This window comes from Anabrus simplex, chromosome 1 (assembly GCF_040414725.1).
Source record: "Anabrus simplex isolate iqAnaSimp1 chromosome 1, ASM4041472v1, whole genome shotgun sequence".
Taxonomy (NCBI): domain Eukaryota; kingdom Metazoa; phylum Arthropoda; class Insecta; order Orthoptera; family Tettigoniidae; genus Anabrus; species Anabrus simplex.
In genome coordinates, this window is record NC_090265.1 from 549880056 (window position 1) to 549901740 (window position 21685).

General features: G+C 39.4%; 1 protein-coding gene across 1 annotated transcript in view; it reads right to left on the reverse strand.

Annotated features, from left to right (window-relative positions):
- The window catches only part of LOC136876893 (uncharacterized), a 629665-nt gene that overhangs the window by 331519 nt on the left and 276461 nt on the right, over positions 1–21685 (reverse strand). The window contains exon 2 of the mRNA XM_067150682.2: positions 5962–6065. Within this exon, the coding sequence (XP_067006783.1) occupies positions 5962–6063 (102 nt within the window). The 5' untranslated portion in view covers positions 6064–6065. The remainder of the gene's footprint in view (positions 1–5961; positions 6066–21685) is intronic.

Consider the following 21685-nt stretch of genomic DNA (forward strand, 5'->3'; position numbering starts at 1 on the left):
TGGGAACTACGAACAATTTCAATTTTCTATGTACATTTGCATTTTGTACATATTGTATGGCATGCAAAGTGAATTTAAGAATATTTCTTAAGAAAACGAACTTTCTCGATCGGTAACGCGATGTGCCTCGGTCTTGTGACTGAATTAGGCACATGAAAGAAATGTTGGTAGTGACTGCTAGAAGTTGCTCTAGACACAGCGAGCACTGTGCGTTGTCCTCGGCAATTCGACCAAGTATCCACCTATCATAGCCAATGATGTCGGTTCTATTGAGACTGGGTCTGCTTTAGACGTCTTACACAAGAAAACATAATTATTTATAGGTGATGCATGAACAAAGTACCTTCTAGTAGCAAGCTAAGTAATTCTAAAATAGCCTTGGGTAGAAAACTGGAGTTAATTTTCTGCATCCCTCGGCACGTTGCTGCTTGACGTATGCGACGTATTTGTCATGCCAGTTTTCAACGCTGTTTCTATGGTATACAAGCATGACCTTACATCCATCATATCATTAAGTCCACCTTTCCTTCGTAAATGACTGAATTTCGTACTTCCTGATTTGCTTCAGCCCATTTCTGATTTATCATAACGTCTGTGTCGTAGAATTCAAGCCACATATAGTCCTGTTTCATACTTTATTCATCCTCTATGTACAGGGCTCGTACACTACTCTCGATTGCGTGTTCATACGTACGCTTAATATTCGCTTTAGGAATTTTGTCTTTATTTTCTCCTAAGTTCTTATATCGGCTAAAGATAGTTTTTCCCAAATAATTTCGATAACATAGGTAGCAATGAGGCTGATTGCAGGGTGAAATATTTTAGTGTTGCTTTATAGAGAGTTATTGGAGGTCTTTAACTTTATATATTGCTCTGACAGATGTCGCTACTCTCTCCTTTATGTGTATTGTGGGTTGCACAGAGATCCTAAGGTAATTGAAGGAATTACCTAATACTAGATCTCTACATTTTAGAAGAGAGGAAGGACACAGTAATGCTTTGAAGAGCTATCTTCGCAATCTTAATTCTCAGCTAGGGCAGTTCAAAACCTGCCACCTACCGAAAACACTTTGTTTGGTTTGAAAAGACCTGCATTTCACGGCCTTGTGAGTGTGTAATGTAGGCAACGTCTGAGAACATGCAGTTTTCAGTTTTTGAACGTACACTAGCTCAGCTATCCGTATGCAGACTTTGAACATAATAGGAGTATAATACCGCAAATACTTCACTTTTAAGATATATTTCCATTTCCTTAGATGCCGGGCTAAGGAGCTCAGACGGTAGAGCGCTGGCCTTCTGTCTCCAAGATGGCAGTTTCGATCCTGGCTCAGCCCGGTGGTACTTGAAGGTGCTCAAATAAGCCAGCATCGTGTGGTGGGACAAAATTCCTGCACCTCGGCGTCTCCGAAAACCATAAAAGTAGTTAGAGGGATGTACAACCAATGACATGAATTATTTTGTTTCCTAGATCTAGGGGAGACATATTCAGTTCAGTTTCAACACAGAATTGCCATAGTGACTGTGTTAAGAGGTTATGATATTCAATCCAGATAGTCAAGTTTCAGTGAGCAAAACCTGAAACGATGTGATGTAGATCGCAGTTCTGGGCTTTGGGGTTAATTGCGAAGATACTCTCCTTTGGAACCACCGAAGAGACACGTGTTAATTAGAGAATGTCAGACTTGGGTTGAGTACTATCTTCAGCCAGCTCTGTTTTAAATAATGACGTAACGAGACGAACTGAGATCTAAACATCCACCAGTTTCTACACCCGAGTTGTACTTAATGATCTTCTTCAGCTTGTAAAACAACACTAGGTAAGAAATTCCCTCTACGATACTGATGAATGCTTTGTATCTGCATTATTTTTTTGCTAGGGGCTTTACGTCGCACCGACACAGATAGGTCTTATGGCGACTATGGGATAGGAAAGGCCTAGGAGTTGGAAGGAAGCGGCCGTGGCCTTAATTAAGGTATAGCCCCAGCATTTGCCTGGTGTGAAAATGGAAAACCACGGAAAACCATTTTCAGGGCTGCCGATAGTCGGATTCGAACCTACTATCTCCCGGATGCAAGCTCACAGCCGCACGCCTCTACGCGCACGGCCAACTCGCCCGGTGTATCTGCATTCAAGCTGTGCCGTACGATATGGACAACTACAAACTTAATGCGCATACCCACATAGTAAATTAACAGATAAGTAAGTGGACCATCACTAAGTATAATTACGAGACCATAAAACAAACACTCCACCAACTAGTGAGTGATATCAATGGTGATGGAAATTTCGACGATTTCCTGACTGAGACAACTGATGAGATAAATTACATTTGCAATTTTTCTGTTAGAGTGTATATATCTTTTACGACATGAATCTTCCCTTCGGCCCGATGAACTAGATGTTAGACCCCATTAAACAACAAGCATCATCATCAGCAACGTCAATTTACCCTTCGCTAAATACAAGAATTTCTAGCTAGGTAGACACATAGAGAGATAAATAAATAAATTTGGATCAAGGAAGACGAATACTTTACTATAATTTTCGTAGTTAGAATTCCTTAATAACTCCAGTTACTTTCTTAACTGAATTATCTGTTCTCCCTGGACGGTAGTACAGTAGGAGAAACCAAATAAATGTGCAAAACTCCATGAGTTTACGGTTGTAATCGGTGGCATCAGAAAGTGAGCTTACAAATGAAACTGGTATTACCGCGTGCGTTTTCAGATTGATTTGGTTGTCCGGGACCATGAGCTGACTAGAGGAATAGCTGCTACTTTAAAGAGATGCAGACCTAGGCAAACGGTTAATGAAATCTAGTTTACCTGAGAGACTAGTACACACGGTCGAAGAGAGTTATAAAATCGCATTAACTGTGCGGTCCATTCTGTGTATCTCTTAGCCTATATTCGGGAGGTGGTGGGTTCGAACCCCACTCTCGGAAGCCCTGATTATATTTGTCCGTGGTTTCCCATTTTCACACCAAGTAAACTGTGAGGCAGCACCATCACTCAGTTCCACGTAAGCTTATACACTAACGGCACAACCTCACCCTTTTTACACTGTTTCTTTGCTACTTTGTTTTACGTCGCACCGACACAGATATGTCTTATGGCGACGATGGGACAGGAAACGCCTAGGAAGGGAAGGAAGCGGCCGTGGCCTTAATTAAGGTACAGCCCCCAGCATTAGCCTGGTGTAAAAATGGGAAACCACGACAAACCATCTTCAGGGCTGCCGACAGTGGGGTTCGAACCCACTATCTCTCGGATGCGAGCTCACAGCTGCGCGCTCCTAACCGCACGGCCAACTCGCCCCGTTCTTTTTACCCTGTTAATACTCATTTATATTATTTTCTAACCATACAGTTTAGGCACCCAACTTGTCGGTAAGATGTCTTACGGTTACTGTTAATCTTGCACGTTGGCACTGTGTAGTCCTGCTTTTTTCTGTGACTTGCGAGCTTTTCGTACTGCCATTGTCGTATTATGAAAATCACTAGTGTACATTTGTGGGTATAAGTAAAGCATAATTTCTTCTGTAGGATTATAAATTTGTTTAGGTAATACTAGGTAATTCGAATTGTGGCACGTTCCGATAATGCATTTTATAACGTAGTTGGTGTTAAATGTTGAACATAGCATTTTAATAATACGGTCTTATTTCGTGCAATTCGTAAGTATAGAATGCAATTAGAATGTATAATCTGCAAGAACTCCTCCAAAAAAGAAAGCAACATCACCTCCTCTACAAAGATAAAAAGAAACTCCAAGCACTACAGCCCTTGAAGGGCCTTACCCTACCAAGCGACCGCTGCTCAGCCCGAAGGCTTGGAAATTACGAGGTGTCAGCACGACGAATCCTCTCGGCCGTTATTCTTGGCTTTCTAGACCGGGGCCGCTATCTCACCGTCAGATAGCTCCTCACTTCTAATCACGTAGGCTGAGTGGACCTCGTACCAGCCCTCAGGTCCAGGTAAAAATCCCTGACCTGGCCGGAAATGGAAATCGGGGCCTCCGGGTGGGAGGGAGGCTAGCTACCACTACACCACGGAGCCGGCTTATATAAAGATTAGTTCAGTTGAAATGGAAGAAAGTTATCAACCTGAATCTAACCTTGTCGGTACGTTTTGCAGACTTGGCCTTTGTGTATTCTTATTGGCTTACAGAATATGTACATGTAATATATTTTCTTGTGTGTATTGTTACTACATCGTTTCATTCAGTCCGAAAAGTAATAGCAAATTTCGAGAAGGGTGCTGAATTATTCGCACCAGGCAAACACAGAAGAATACGGTTACAGTAATGCGTGTATCAAAATAAAGGCAGAAATATATAACATTAAATTAAGTAATATGAAACTCGACTCTCATTAAATTAAGTGAGAGTAAGAGTGTAAATTTCCACAGTTCCTCATTGAGCTTCAAAACCGACTTAATTATGAATATATTGATTGATAATTTACTTGGGTAAGGGAACCCCCATTATTAATACCTACATTGAGGAGATTTTGATGATGGTTATGTCTAGTGATTTGAAGCCGGAATGAGTGGCTCAGACGGTTGAGGCGCTGGCCTTCTGACCCCTACTTGGCAGGTTCGAACCCGGCTCAGTCCGATGGTTTGAAGGTGCTCAAATACGTCAGCTTCGTGTTGGTAGATTTACTGGCACGTAAAAGAACTCCTGCGATACTAAATTCCGGCACCTCGGCGTCTCCGAAAAACGTAAAAGTAGTTAGTGGGGCGTAAAGCCAATAACATTATTATTCATGATTTCAATGTGTAACTAGTCAAGTTGGCAGCAGTGATGAGCCATTAAAACTATATAATAGGGCGGCGATATTTGCTTTTTGGTCTATAGCCTTACTTTCCGAGTACTATACTTATCATTAACATATTGAATGAAGCAGATCATAATTATTATTATGATGCAACTTGTGTGGTAAGGTCATGTCAAACGGTTGGTGAAATTTAGTTTATCTGAGAGACTAGTGCACACAGTCGAAGAGAGTTATAAAAGCGCATTAACTGTGCGGTCCGTCCTGTGTAGCTCTTAACCTGTATTCGGGAGATGGTCGGTTCGAACCCCACTCCCAGAAGCCCTGAAAATATTTTTCCGTGGTTTCGCATTTTCACACCAAGTAAACTGTGGGGCTGTATCATCACAGCAACTTCACCAAACAGGTGCGACTTTAAACCACTAGCAAAAAAATCAAAAAGGAAAATTTGAAGGAGATCTAGGAGATGATGGTTAGTCTCACGATTATCCCACTCCCGGCAGCCCTAAAAACGGTTTCCCATTTTCACACCACGCAAATGCTGGAGCTGTACCTTAATTAAAGCCATGGTCACTTCCTTCCCAGTCCTAGCCCTTTCCTCTCCCATCGTCGCCATAAGACCTATCTGAGTCGGTGCGACGTAAAACAAAGAGTAAAAAAAATATTCTCAGGATTGATGTATTTCATGGTAAGAACCATTAGATGAAGAAGGATCAGGCTGATGATTACGAATAGATCATTATAGGGACACCTGGTTAAATTACAATGGCAAGCAGATCGAGCGCTCAAACAGTGTACAATGCAAATACATGTAAATACAGTGCAAGCTGTGCATTAATTCATTAATAACGTTTACAAATACATAAATAAATGATTCGGTATTCGAGTGCGTGGATGAGTGAGCAAATAAGAAGCAAATAAAGTGCAATCGCGGATTTACGTGTATAGTCTACCTCAAAAATAAATGCATACTCTGCAGCACAACACCAGCCATTATGTTAAGGAACTTACCGTTTGACAGAAATAATTTAAGTCGCATTAATAATGAAGGTTTTTTTTTAAAGAACTAGTTCATGTCATTTATTGCTTCGAAGAACTCAATAAATAGATCTGGTCCAATGCATTTACTTTTGAAAAAGACCGCGCCTTTGATCATACAGCTGCACCTTGTTTTGTTTTCTCACCTTAAGGGAATCAGGAAGATATCCTGAAAGGAAGTCCAATATTGCCGGAAGCTCTTCGTTCTGTACTAATCGGAAGTTCTTCCCTTCGGGCAATATTTCCATCTCTGTAAACACACAACACAAAGCACATGTTAGTGTTTGATGTATGAACAATCTGTCATAGTAAGGAAACCATGAATGACTATTCATGCTCCTTTTATGCTGCAAAGTGCAGGAGGGAGAAGATTGCATACAACAGACTAGAGACTCGTTTGCCAGATGAGACTGCGTGTTTGGATTAAACGAAATATGTGGATGGTACCGGTACTGAGTAGATATTTTGTACATGTATAGTACTTTAAACTAAATTAATACAGATAATAAGACATATCTATATACATCAAATCCCTATTTCTGTCTTTCACAGCGATATTGAGAAAACGAGAACGCTTCAACAGTTGAAATTGCCACCAGATTTAGCTTATTACATCCCCTTTACAAGATAAATTCAATAAACTCACGATGACGACGGTTGAACAGTTTAGAGAAAAATATTATTTCAGTGAAGTGATTGTATCATCCTCGCCATGTTGACACGCACAGTTCGGCACAGCTCCATCTATCAACATGAGTTCGAAATATGAATCTGTTAACACGGCCATCTAGATCTACGCTGAGCAAACTAGAGTGACGCATTAAGTCGGGCGTGCTGAGTTGTGTCGCTTTCTACAGCGATACTAAGAAAACGAGAACGTTTGGAGTCTGAAATTGGCGCCAGTTTACAAAAACAATACAACGATGGTGATGATGATGATTATGATAATACTGGAACAGTTTAGTGAAAGTACCTTCTATCAGTGATGGTAATGAATCTTCACCATTCTGGCGTATACAACGAAATGAGGTTAGAATTCCTACACCGAGCTCGATAGCTGCAGTCGCTTAAGGGCGGCCAGTATCCAGTATTCGGGAGATAGTAGGTTCGAACCCCACTGTCGGCAGCCCTGAAAATAGTTTTCCGTGGTTTTCCATTTTCACACCAGGCAAATGTTGGGGCTGTACTTTAATTAAGGCCACGACCGCTTCCTTCCCACTCCTGGCCCTTCCCTGTCCTATCGTCGCCATAATATCTATCTGTGTCGGCGCGACGTAAAGCAACTAGCAAAAAAAAAAAAAAAAAAAAAAAAAATTCTACATTATTGGATACAGGAGCAAATATTTCTATTGTGTCTGATGAGTTCATAAATAAATTGACAAAGTTAGTTTGATGATTGCAACGTTAACAGTTTATTAACTAATGGGATATATGTTTTTAACTAATGGGACATCTGCCTGTATATCTTTTTTTCAACTGTGTTATCCGTAAAAGCAGCATATCTAAGATGATTTCATAAATTTGTAATCATGGTCCTGCTAACGGCCTTACGCCCACCCTGACACCAACCGTACGTGGTGGTATGTATTCACTCTTGCGTGGTTGGTTATATGGTGATTGTATGTAGTCGAAGAGATGTATCAGCATGAACACAAACATTCAGCCCCCAAACCAGAGAAATTAACCACACGTAGTAAAAATACTTTGCCGGGCCGGGAATCAAACCCGAAGTCCTCTGAATCAAAGGCTACTATGCTGACCATTTAGGGAAGGAGTCGGAAACCTCTTCATTTACACTTACACATCATATTGTCAACCACCACAGAAACACACCAGAGTACCAACCACAACAGAAACACGTAGGCGTGAATACATTCCTCTGCATGGGGTTGGCGCAAAACTGGGCCATATTCGCATGAAGTTCCGACCACATTAAATACGTAAAATCGTTAGGATGGAGAATGTGAAAATGAAGATACAGTCCTCAACCCAGAGGAATTAAGTAGACGCAACTCAGGACTCTCTGAACCGAAAGCCACTACAATGAACATTCATCGAAAGATCCGAGCTATGATGTAGTAGCATTATAAATATCAGAGTATTTTCTCGTAATTTGAAAACGTAACGGATATGACATTAAAGACAGGTAATTACAGGCAATAGCGAACATTTCTTGTAACAATCAGGTTGCAGTAAGAGCCGACCATAGAGTGTGTTCTTGATTGAACAGAATAGAATACTTCCATACTCTAGTTCCGGATCGGAGAGAGAACATTCGATTACTGCAATTCATTAAGTTCGATATATGCATTATATTCTCCTCTTACAGTTATTTGGCTATTACTACACTAAATGTTATTTATTTTGTCCTAGACGTCAACAATGTTATACAGTCTACAGTCGTACTAATAAAAATGTTATTTATTTTGTCCTAGACGTCAACAATGTTATACAGTCTACAGTCGTACTAATAAAAAATGTTATTTATTTTGTCCTAGACGTCAACAATGTTATACAGTCTGCAGTCGTACTAATAAAAATGTTATTTATTTTGTCCTGGACGTTAACAATCTTATACAGTCTACAGTCGTACTAGTAAAAATGTTATTTATTTTGTCCTGGACGTTAACAATCTTATACAGTCTACAGTCGAATAAAAAATGTTATTTATTTTGGACTTGACATAAACAATGTTATACAGTCTACAGTCGTACTAGTAAAAATGTTATTTATTTTGTCCTGGACGTTAACAATGTTATACAGTCTACAGTCGTACTAGTAAAAATGTTATTTATTTTGTCCTGGACTTTAACAATGTTATACAGTCTATAGTCGTACTAATAAAAATGTTATTTATTTTGTCCTGGACGTTAACAATCTTATACAGTCTACAGTCGAATAAAAAATGTTATTTATTTTGGACTTGACATAAACAATGTTATACAGTCTAAAGTCTTACTAATAAAAATGTTATTTATTTTGTACTAGACGTTAACAATGTTACATAGTCTACAGTCGTACTAATAAAAAATCCTTATACAGTTGTTTAACACTTGTAGAGTTATACATGGAATAAACCTCGTATAAGCGTTACATATTTTTCTTACCAATAACCATGGCATACGCATTGCATTACTATACAGCGCGTATACACTCGTTCTTGTCATGGTAATCTCTTCCTGCAGTTCACTGGCGTATTTCTTCACGTTCACCGCCTTTATGATCCCTTTTTGCTGGTTATTTAGGAGCAAAACCTTTCAAGAAGGCGCTTGGTAGCACGAATAGAATAGACTGCTCGAATAAATAAGAATATAATACTAGTACACATATTTCATCGGTTTCTTTCGTGTGGCTATTTCTAGCCGAGTGCAGCCCTTGTAAGGCAGACCCTCCGTTGAGGGTGGGCGGCATCTGCCATTTGTAGGTAACTGCGTGTTATTGTGCTGGAGGATAGTGTTATGTGTGGTGTGTGAATTGCAGGGATGTTGGGGACAGAACAAACACCCAGCTCCCAAGCCACTGAAATTAACCAATTAAGGTTAAAATCCCCGACCCGGCCGGGAATCGAACCCGAGACCCTCTGAAGCGAAGCTCTGTACGCTGACCATTCAGCCAACGAGTCGGACATTTCAACGGTATCTTATTCTCACTAATAATAATTATGCCACTGTCAATAATTAATAACCTCATTCCGCGCTCATGTCCGTACTGCTGTGAGAACATGAGTTCGCACGATATATAGCCAACTCTTGGAACTTTCATTAAGTCATTTGACAGTTCTAGGATACTCTTTCGTAAATATATATCTCATTTTAAAACTTTCTTAATCTAGGAAAATGAGTTACTCGGGCTCTTAAAGTGCTTTATTTTACGAACATGTTCAGGCTCTATAACCTCTAAATGTTCTATGCCTTCTTTGTTTCAAATATTGTGGAGACCATCAACGTTATTTTCCTTTCTTTCAATGTGTGTTTAAATGGATAGGTCGGATATTTTAACACGATTATCTTCCTGCCGACAGTAAATACCACTAAAATAAACTGATCACTCGTTGTTTCTTTTTAGTCACTCGCTGCTATACAACGCTTATATAAGGGTCCTGGTCTGTATAAGCAATTCAGTGAATAACTATAACAGATATATACATAAGAGACTTATACACGGGTTATTAGTTAAAAAATTGCACATAAACGGTCTATAAAGCTTTTATAAAAGACATAGGCCGTTTATTAGTAAGACAGCATGTATTTTCCCCTTCCTAAGCTTAATTAGTGCTCACTTTTGTGGCACAGTCTTCTTGATTGAAAGTGGGTACAGGGTTCAGGTACATTTGTAATATTCCACCCATTGTGTTCGTAGTATCCATCCTTCGTTTAACTGCAGGCTGAAATTCAGCTAATTGAAAAGTTGTAACCAGTTTGGCTTAAGCTGATGACTTGGACTTATTGGTACAATGTGTAAAGAAGTTGCATTCTTGTATCTTGGAACATGGAAAGAAGTGTAGTGTGTTGAATGAAAATCAGCATTTCCATTATTAAAATGACAAGTTTGTATGTGAGCTTCCATAAACTAAGTTGGAACTAGTGAATAATTTCAGGTGCTTAGGACGCGTATTCTCTCAGAATAGCAGAACACGGAAAGGGACATCGAATGAAGGCGTTGCAAAGCTAACGTAGTGACTCTGCAATAGCAATTAAAAGCTAATAATTTGCATTACAACTGAAGACCTACATGCAATTACATCGTTAGTACATCTAAATTATTTTGAGAAACTGAAAAACGAAGTTTTAAATTTGAATAACTAACCAATAAACACAAATGGAAGGTTATATAGTCTATTGCATAAATGTTGTCGTTAACACACAGATAAGCTACTCCAAAGTTTGTGCTCGAATATATTTCATGAGTACAAGGATATAATAAAATACATTTTCTTAATATACACTGTCCCTACATGGAATACAGAAATACTATAAATACAAGTTTTGGGACATGTTATCAGCTGAATATGGATGGATTGTGATTGTAAAATAAGTTTGGGTGGTTTATTTAATTAAAATGATTATCACTCAATTTAACTCTTTATTTCAATCATATATTTTTACAATCAAGCTCACTTACAGAATTTCCTGATTCACGGCAAACGCATACTGTAAGACTTTGTCATGCCGATCTACATTTAGAGTGTTTAAAGACCTTACTAAGGATTGTACACCAGCCTTCTTTTGTGCTTCAAAATCTGTCTTTGTTATATATGTAAATACCAATAATAATAATAATAATAATAATAATAATAATAATAATAATAATAATAATAATAATAATAATAATAATAATAATAATAATAATAATTTATAACCATTGCACTATAATTAATATAATCAAGTATGAATAAAATAAAATACTTCATCGCCTCACGCTTGGGCGTTAATTTTAATCTAATTCAAAATATATGACTAAATAACTGAATAAATTACTAACATAATTAAAATAAATTAATAAAAATAATTAATCGAAATGTTCGTAGTATGAGCGCCAGAGTTTACCAGAATGGATCCCTCGAATTTTGATGGAGCATGATAATTCTTGTTCTCCCAGGGCATGGACATGAAGTTGCGTACTGGCACATTGGCTTCAGGCCTTACCTAACCTTCTGAAAACGACTAGATTCATCAATAACCCCACTATATTCTGAACAATATCCGTGCATGAGCACCTCATCAACACACCAAAATGTACATAAAATACACTCACAAAATACCGCTGGAAGATTCCATATTTACAATAACAACAACAACAACGACAACAACAACAACAACAAAAACGGTGGGTAAACAAAAGTGAGGACCAAGCCACCATTTGCAGTCAGTCCGTTGAACAAAGCACATGTAATGTAGATAAGTACTCTCCCCTGTTTCTGTGTATCAACACAACTTCCATATTCTCATTATCGGCAGTTGTTATATCACACATATACTGTACCTTATAATTCTCTATTCACTGACTATAACACTTGGTTTAAAGACATATTCACTTGAGCAACACACGCTTGTCGTTCCAAAACATAAATTATGGAAAGTCTGAGATACACTACCCCATAGCTTTCACCAACATATAATACCAAGCCGCTACAAGTGATACAATACTAAGTTCCTAAGCACTCCACAGTTGTAGGTTATTGCCAAAGTTAAGAAACATACTAAGACCACGTTATACGAACGTTACATCTCCTCTCTTCCGCTGTTTCCAGTCAAGTCTTCCACCAAAGTTTGAAGTCCAGTACAGTATGCTTCTCGCCGTTTGATCACATGCCTATATAGACCTCAGCTTGCCCCTTCCTCTCTAGATTAATCCTGGACATACAATCACGAGTAGATTCTCTTGTCCAGACCACGCCCTGAACCTCTTCCGGATCTCATGACAACAACATCAACAAGGCCACCTCTTCGGACTCTGGGATGTCCGCATGACTAACAGAACTTTCCGAGTTGTAATTCCCCACTGTTTTCCCATCCGTCTGTACAAAACAAATTACTCATACCACATATGGAGACCTTCCAGCTTAACATGTTAAGAATAAACGTACAAATGAAATAATAATAATAATAATAATAATAATAATAATAATAATAATAATAATAATAATAATAATAAAATCGAATACTGACAATAATATCTCTCACTTCTAAATACAGTGCGAGGGTATGACGTATGTTCTATCACAACTTGTTTGTATTAACTTTAAATCATTGTAACAGAAAACACCAGGGATTATTTCTCTCGTTTGATCTTCCTTGTTTCTGGAAGACTTTTCCTTTTTTTTCATATAACCCGGTTCTTCTTTACTTCGTTGCCCGTTGTGAGGGAAACGAACTATTTGCCTCAGTTTCGCTCGTGTTTTACAAGGTTTCTTTTCGAATTACTGGAGTTTTCCTTTCCCTTTTCCATCTAGAGATAGGTGTAACATTTTCATTCATCTCTTTTTCATCACTAACTGACTTATTCAATTTTATAAATTAGATTCATTACGTGCTCTTCCCTCGCATAATTACACTAGTATTCAACATTTTCTCCGACTCGCTTTTGTTCCTTGTAACTACAGCATAGCGCATGCAATTCATTTCTGTCATATCCTTGCCTCCAGGAACTGCAGAGGGAATTAAGACACCTTGTCGGATAGGACAGGGTTCCAGAATTTTTAAAATGATGTTTGACAATAACAGCGTAAGTAGACCAAAGCTGTTATTGTATCCAGGTCCTCAATTTATCGTAGCATCGGTTTGTCTTCTGGCCGGCCTTCCTGAATGGCAATGAAAACTGTGTGATCTTAGTGTATGTTATGTGTAACATGGAGGACATGAGAGGTCTAATGGTGATGATGGGAGAGGAATATGCTAGGACTGGTAAGGAAGTGACCATCGCCTTAATTAAGGTACAGCCCCAGCACATCCCTGATGTGAAAATGGGAAATCGTGGAAAATAATTTTCAGAGCTACCGAAAGTGGGGTTCAAACCAATCACATCCTGAATGCAAGCTTGCAGCTACACGGATTGATTCGCGTATCCAACTCGCTCCTCGGTGCAGAAGGGCCTACGTAATGATGCGGTAAAGGCTACGTTAGGGAAGAACAGACTACATGAGACTGCGCGCAGAAACCACACTTGAGGGTGGAGTTGCGTGCCGTGAATGAAGAAGAGGGAAAATAATGGGCTCGGCAATAGAAGGCAAGGGAAGCAATACAGTAGTAGGCATAGAAACAAAAATGGTCCCTCTCCCCTGTGGATAGAAACAAAGCATACACGAACGGTACCCCTCGCCTCTCGTAAGAGGTGTAACTCCGCATGAGATCTCAAATTTGGAGTTATGTTGGTGTCTACAATGCCCTAGATATGTTTGGAAATGCTTCCATTAAATTGCCCAATGCTCCTATCTGACTTCTCCTCGTCAAGACTTATTCTCTTCTGAGTTTGCCCATATTAGATTTACGTGGTCTAGGAATAATTTTACTTTTATATATATATATATATATATATATATATAATTTTACATACATCCGATGGAGGGCCACTTTACATTAATGAAAATCCACAGCCTGTTTCCAGTCATTCGGCCGGCTCAGGAATGGAATGAATGAAGCCCCCCTATAGCGGCGAGAATAGGAATTGTGCCGGTTGTCGAAGCCTGTCGCAAACTAATAATATAACAAATTAAAAAATAAGTATATTACGATATGCCTACTGAAAATGAATGTACCAAATTCATTAATTAACAGGATAAAAATGTTGTATCAAGAGAGTAAAAGCAGTGTACAAGTGGGGAGTGCTGACTCTGGAACATTTTATACAGAAAAAGGTTTCAAGCAAGGAAGTGCACTGTCGCCATTATTGTCTATTTTATTGATGGATGAAATCATAAAACGTGTAAAACAGAGTACCAGTAGTGATGTAGTGAATTCTTTAGTAATTGCAGATGATGTGGTGATTTGGGGAAGGGGAGAAAAGGAAGTACAAAGGAGACTAGACGTTTGGAATGAAAATCTGAAGGAGTTTGGAATCGTAATTAGTAAAAAGATAACTGTAGTCATGCACTGTGGAAAATAGAAAAAGAGAAGCTAAGTGAACATAGACTAAGAACGGTTAGAGAATGGGTAGCATTATTAATGGAAGTAATGAAATCAACCCTGAAATTAATAACAGACTAAATAAAGATACAAAATTTTATCATCAAGTCAGAGAGCTTCTATGGGATGACAAAGTACCCAAGAGAAAGAAATTAACATTATATAAACAATATTTCATACCAATTGTAACATAAGGACTAGACAAGAGAGTAAGATCCAAGCAATAGAAATGAAATTTTTAAGAAAATAGGTCAAAACGACAAGAAGATAGAGAATTCAAAATATTCAAATTAGAGAAGAGCTAAATATAGAACCGTTAGTACAGAAGATATAGAAAGCAAGACTGAGATGGTTCGGACATGTAAAAAGAATGGGAAATGAACGGGTAGCAAGAAGGGAATTGGAAAGAGAAGTTAAGGGAAACAGACTAGTTAGAAGACCGAGAAGAAGGTGAATGGATTCGATTTAGAAGGACATTAGAGAAGCTGGATTGGATGTGGCGGAAGTAATGGAGCAGGAATAGTGGAAGGACAGAAAGGAGTGGAGGAGGCTTGTTAACCACACCCGGACGACTGGAGTGGGACATTGATGATGATGATGATGATGATGATGATTATGATGATGATGACGATAACACTCCGTATAAATAACAATATTAAGTATCGACAGTAAATTCACAACAATGGTAATTTAAGAAGAATTGCAACGATAAATGGCAGGGTCGATTACAGAGTTAGCAAGAAGCAAGTTCATCGGTTGGAAGGACGGAATCAAACGGAAACCAGAAAAGAACTTCAAAGGAATATTTTAATTTAGTGTTTGAAGGATGCAAATGGTGTGAATATGTCGATATCGGGTAGTGAGCTAACAAAAGCAGGGAGACGGTGGAAGATAGAGCGTTGTTGTAAGGTTAGGCGCGGACGAGACACATGATGAGTATGCGGGGGGAGAACGTGTATAGGGAAGTACGTTGGAAGAGTATTGCATTTGGCATAGCCATTGATTATTTTATATAGGTAACAAAGATTGGAGAACTGTAAACGGCTTCTCAGGTCCAGTATACCCAGATAGTTCAAGATGTAAGATTTAGCTGTGTTCTTAAAAACAGGATTGCGAGTAAAAAAGTTAAGAATACTATTTAGTTCAGATACATTTGTAATTTATGAAGACCAAATAGAGACCAAAACTCAATAATGTGTTAATATCATTAATTTCAGTGAACCTGTAAAGAATGCCTAGACTACGCATAGCTCGGGATTTTATTGACTCGATATGAACAGAGAAGGTCAGTTTACAGTCAATTATAACACCTAGGTCTCTTACCTGAGAAGCCAATTTGAGTGTATTTCTCCCGGATTGTACAGTACAAGCAGTGTTCATTCCTTGCTTTAGCAATGAAAAGGATATTGTGTTACAATGCTTAACATTAGGCGAAAGATTCTATTTCTTAAACTAGTCACTACACGTGGCCGTTTGACCCTTTCCATCACCCTCTTCCTTTATCTCTTCTGATTGATGTTAAGTGGGGACGGTTGCCTAGTTGTACCTCCTCTTAGCATCCTGTTCTGGTGTATCCTATATGATATCCAGAATAGTTGAATTCCTTATTTAAAATGTGTAGCAATAATGTTTTGGACTTGGTTTCATGCTATATACATGTCTCTACTTGATTGACATTATCTTTGTCACAGTTTAGTCCTGAAATTTCATATGTGATACAGGCCTAGCTAGTTTCTCCATAATTTGGAAATTGAACAGAAAACTTATTTATTGATAAGGTCATGTGTCCTTGGCTCAATAGCTTCTTCATCAAAATTTTTTATTGAAATATTTCATGTTGTCCGCCTCTGTGGTGTAGTGGTTAGCGTGATTAGCTGCCACCCCAGGAGGCCCGGGTTCGATTCCCGGCTCTGCCACGAAATTTGAAAAGTGGTATGACGGCTGTAACGGGGTCCACTCAGCCTCGGGAGGTCAACTGAGTAGAGGTGGGTTCGATTCCCACCTCAGCCATCCTGGAAGTGGTTTTCCGTGGTTTCCCACTTCTCCTTCAGGCGAATGCCGGGGTGGTACCTAACTTAAGGCCACGGCCGCTTCCTTCCCTCTTCCTTGTCTGTCCCTTCCAAACTTCCCATCCCTCCACAAGGCCCCTGTTCAGCATAGCAGGTGAGGTCGCCTGGGCGAGGTACTGGTCATTCTCCCCAGTTGTATCCCCGACCAAGAGTCTGAAGCTCCAGTACACTGCCCTTGAGAAGGTAGAGGAGGGATCCCTCGCCGAGTCCGAGGGAAAAGCCGACCCTGGAGGGTAAACAGATGATGATGATGATGATATTTCATGTTTCTCTGCAGGACTGATGAGGTTAAAACAAACGTCACCACCAACACCATCAAAACTGGCCTTTGTAACTACGGTAACCTTGAAGATAGTTAACTGTACTTTACCATTTTCACACAAGGCAAGTACTGGAGCTGTACCTTAATTAAGGCCACGGCTGCTTTCTTCCCGGTCCTAGTCCAATCCCATCTCATCGTCAGCAAACGACCTGTCTGAATAAGTTCGACATTAAAAACCACTACCACCACTACATTTCTCGTAAATAATAATAATAATAATAATAATAATAATAATAATAATAATAATAATAATAATAATAATAATAATAACGGTTTTACGTCTCAATAAACCGAGCGAGTTGGCTGTATGGTTAGGGGCGCGCAGCTGTGAACTTGCATTCGGGAGATAGTGGGTTCAAACCCTCTCTCTGCAGCCCTGAAGATGGCTTTCCCTGGATTCCGAGTTTCACACCAGGCAAATTCTAGGGCTGTACCTTAATTAAGGCCAAGGTTACTTCCTTCCACTTCTGGCCCTTTCATATCCCATCGTCGCTATAAGTCCTATCTGTCTTGGTGCGACGCAAATTAAAAAAGAACATCTCACTAATAGCTTTTACGGCTTATAGAGACGCCAAAGTGTCTCAATTTTGTCCCGCAGGAGTTCCTTTATGTGCCAGTAAACCTAATGATACGAAGCTGGCGTATTTGAGCATCCTCAAATACCACTGGATCGAACCTGCAAAGTTGGGATAACTCAACCGTGTGACCCACTCAGCACGCCTGTCTTAAGAATTATAACGATGGGACACAATAAGATGTATGGGGGTAGAGAAGTAATTGACGAAATAAAAATACTCCCAACAAATATGCCGTGAAACACTTGAACATCCACAAACATTATTCAGTTCAGAAATGTGAATTCCATTCATGTCTGTGTGAGAGTGAGGGGGGTTCTCTTTGATGTGTGTTCTCAAAGAAAGGAAGAAGAATCGCTCGTAGTTGCGAGACAAGAGACCTCGTCTGAGCAGTGGCAGGCTTTTTATTAATCACGATAATTCTGAGGTGCAGGCAGGCTGAAGACTCTTTAATCGAGTGTGTAGTCTGCTCAGATATCTTGCTTGATTAAAAAGAGTGCTCTCTACGTCTCATTTCTTTGGGATTTTAACCTGTAATGACTGCGAATTACATTTCGTCAAGTTTGTACTTTTCATCTCCAGAAGTAAAACCACGATTTTATCTGTAATGCAGTAAAGTCACATTTATAATGATAAAGTAGACATGTCATTTCACTAGATCGTTGATCGTTCACTAGTGGTAGATATCCCCCTGTGGGTAGGGCGGTAGAATAATATCCACGGTATTCCCTGACTGTTGTAAGAGGTGACTAAAAGGGGTCCCAGGGGCTCTGAATTTGGGAGCGTGGGTTGAAGACCACGGGTACCTTAGCTGAGTCCTGGAATCACATCCGCTTACTTGTGTCAGGCTCCTTATTTTCATCAATTTAACCAACCTCTCTTGGTCAACTCTTGTTCTCTCCCACCCTGACAATATTAGAGCATTCGAGGCATACGGAGTCTTTAATTTTCGCATTCTCCGTGACCCTTGTCTTTCTCTGGCCGATACCTACATTTTTCGAAGTGACGGATCCCTTCCATTTTTTCCTCCGATTAGTTTTATATAGAGATTGGTTGCCTAGTTGTACTTTCTCTTAAAACAATAATCACCAACACCAGTCGTAGATATCGGGCATGAAGCCATATGTACGATAGAAGCTGGAAAGAATGAAACTGAAATTTTCAAAAAGAATTTAAAATAGGCTATACATTTTTTAAACTATAAATTATATCTCAAATCAACTTTTTGGGTATCTATTTTTATTTAGGTGGCATTCCCACAATTTTTCTCGAAAATACATGGCGACTCCTTTCGAAACATCTGGGCTGCAGATCTGTCTAAAACGACATTATCATACTTGGTCCAGTTGAATCTGAAGGAAAATTGCGTGTTAGATTGTTGGTTCTAAGCCGTCATTTTAATTGTTCCCATCACTCTTTATCAGGGCATTTTATTATCGCACGGCATTTTTCGTACATGCAATGTATGCAAGAAGTCAGTCTATTATGTAAACACAAGCCAGTCACTACCACTAGATTCATGAAATTCACTTGCAAGACACGTTTGCAAAGATGCCTGAATGTTAGCGATATATCCACACACCACCCTCCGGCGCAACAGCCCCGAAGGACCATGGCCTACTAAGCGACCGCTGTTCAACCCGAAGGCCTGCAGATTACGAGGTGTCCTGTTGTCAGCACGACGAATCCTCTCGACCGTTATTCGTAGCTTTCTAGACCGGGGCCACCATCTCACCGTCAGATAGCTCCTCAATTCTAATCACGTAGGCTGAGTGGACCTCGAACCACCCCTCAAATACAGGTAAAAATCCCTGAACTGGCCGGGAATCGGACCCGGGTCCTCCGGATAAGTGGCAGGCATGCTACCCCGATATGATGGTGAACTAAAACTTGTTGTAAACAGTGTGCATTGTACTAATTCCAGCTGCTCATAGGGGTAATTGTACATTTTTTGGGCCTTGATATAGAAATTTTGCGAACATAAATATCGAAATAAAATATTGTCTGGTAGTTGATTAATTTTCACTCCATCAACAAAATCTGTTTTCAATTTCGGGAAAACACATAGAGTTAATAATAATTTCACCTTGTTCAACTTCTTTTCGTCCATGGACAAACTTTGCCATACGTTTTTATGGGTTGTTCGCTCGATGACACCGATATTATTCTAAAAGCTGTAATACTACCATTAAACTTCGTACTTTTATCCATAATAACACCACTGCTTCAATATTCAATAATGACTCAGCTCACCGAGAATTAAACTACATTTCCAGTTGAATTTGACGTCTTTCTTGTTCCTGACAGTGCAATCTGAAAGACTCAACATTACTCACCTTTCAACTCTACAAATAAATCTCGCATCCAGTGTATTTGTTGCCGCGTACATGTATAGTATTACAGATGTATATGTATGTTTAGTCACCGGCCCGAAGGCTGATTGGATCCTCAACAGCTTGGCCATCAGCTGTGATAGATGGCCTAGGCATTACTGAAGATATGTACTAGGGAAATGACGAGTGAGGTAGTTTCCCGTAGCTTTCCTCACCAAGCCAGAATTTGCTATTACATATCAGTCTGCCAAGCCCACTGAAATGCGTGCACCAACCGATCCTATGAGCAACATTTTCACACCATTCATAGCAGGGACTGGCTGCATAAGGATTGGCATTACTAGCATCACTCATACCTCAGTCACTTTCATCTTGTCAAAGCCAAGGATAAATCTGAGGCAGATCAACGAAAGTAACAAAATTGCTCTAGCCCATACTAGAAGACATAGTGCACTGTAAACACTACATCCCCAGCAAAGGCACATGCATATTTAAAAAAATTAAAAATCGTAAACATGTGCAGTAAGCGCTATGGCCAGTTTAAATTAGAACTCAAAACCTTGTTTATCTCTGCTCTTTGCATTCTAATAATTGTATTATTGGTTTTACGTTCCACTACCTACTGTTATGGCTTTCGGAGACACTGAAGTGCTAGAATTTAGTACAGTAAGAGATCATTTACGTTTCGGTAAATCTACCAATACGAATGTGGTATGTTTGAGCATCTTCGAATACTACTACATTGAGCTGAGATGAAACTCACCAACTTAGTCTCAGGAAATTTACGCTCTACCATCTGAGCCACTCAGCCGGGCGGTAATTATTTCTTTGACTAATGCAGAAGACTGTGTCTGTCAGTGCTTCAAAGGCTAGACAACAATGAAGTGTAATCAAAATCTATTATTAACTGCCACAGCAAAAATGTCATGGAACCTTAGTGGACAACTATTTAAAAGCAGGACCTTGCATATGCGATTTAGGAATAACAGCATAAGTTTTCTGAGAGTTCTCATCGACAAAAAAGATTTCGCATCCTTAAAGATAAATTCCCTATGGAAGGGAAGCAGATAGGCGAATGTTTAACCGAGTAAGAATTCTACTCAACAACGTTGTCTCCGTCTAAAGGTTCACGGAGGTATGCTTATAAATTATTTTGGTTAGTACTGGCATAAAGTGAAATAGGATGTCCTCTCCCCGTGGCTTCCTTGGAACGTTTAAAGCTTTCGAAATGCCAGTCTAACAAAAGAATCCTGCATATTTCATGGATCCAGAAGATACAGAACAGCAAATATTCGCTGTATTAAAGAGCTAGGAGCAGCTTGAACTATTTATGTTATACTGTATAGAGTAATAAGTTACGGGATTGTTAGCGTCTGCAAAAAGACCCCAACGAAGTTATAAGATGGACAGCAGAACTGTATGATGGTAAACAGGATGAAAAGTCACGTCGTAATTTTCATCAAGAGGACAAGTCCACTCAGTTTGAATTAATGTGTTGATGGGATGAAAGTACCTCTTGGGGATCGCTGTAAGTACCTAGGTGTTAATATAAGGTAAGATCATAATTGGGGTAATAACATTAACGAGGATGTAAGTCAAGGTTACATATCTCTTCATATGGTTAGGAGGGTACTCATGAGTTGTAATAAATATGTAAAGGAGAGGGCATATAAGTCACTGATAAGACCCCAATTAGAGCGTGGTTCCAGTGTATGGGACCTTAACAGGATTACTTGATTCGAGAACTGGAAAAATCCAGTCAAAAGCAGTACGATTTGTTCTGGAAGAGTTCCGAAAAAAAAGAATGTAACGAAAATGTTGCAAGTATTGGGCTGGAAAGACTTGGGAACAACGAGACGACTGGTCGACTAAGCGGCATGCCCGAGCTGTCTCTGGTGAGATGGCATAGAATGACATTAGCAGACGAATACTTTTAATGGAATTTTTAAA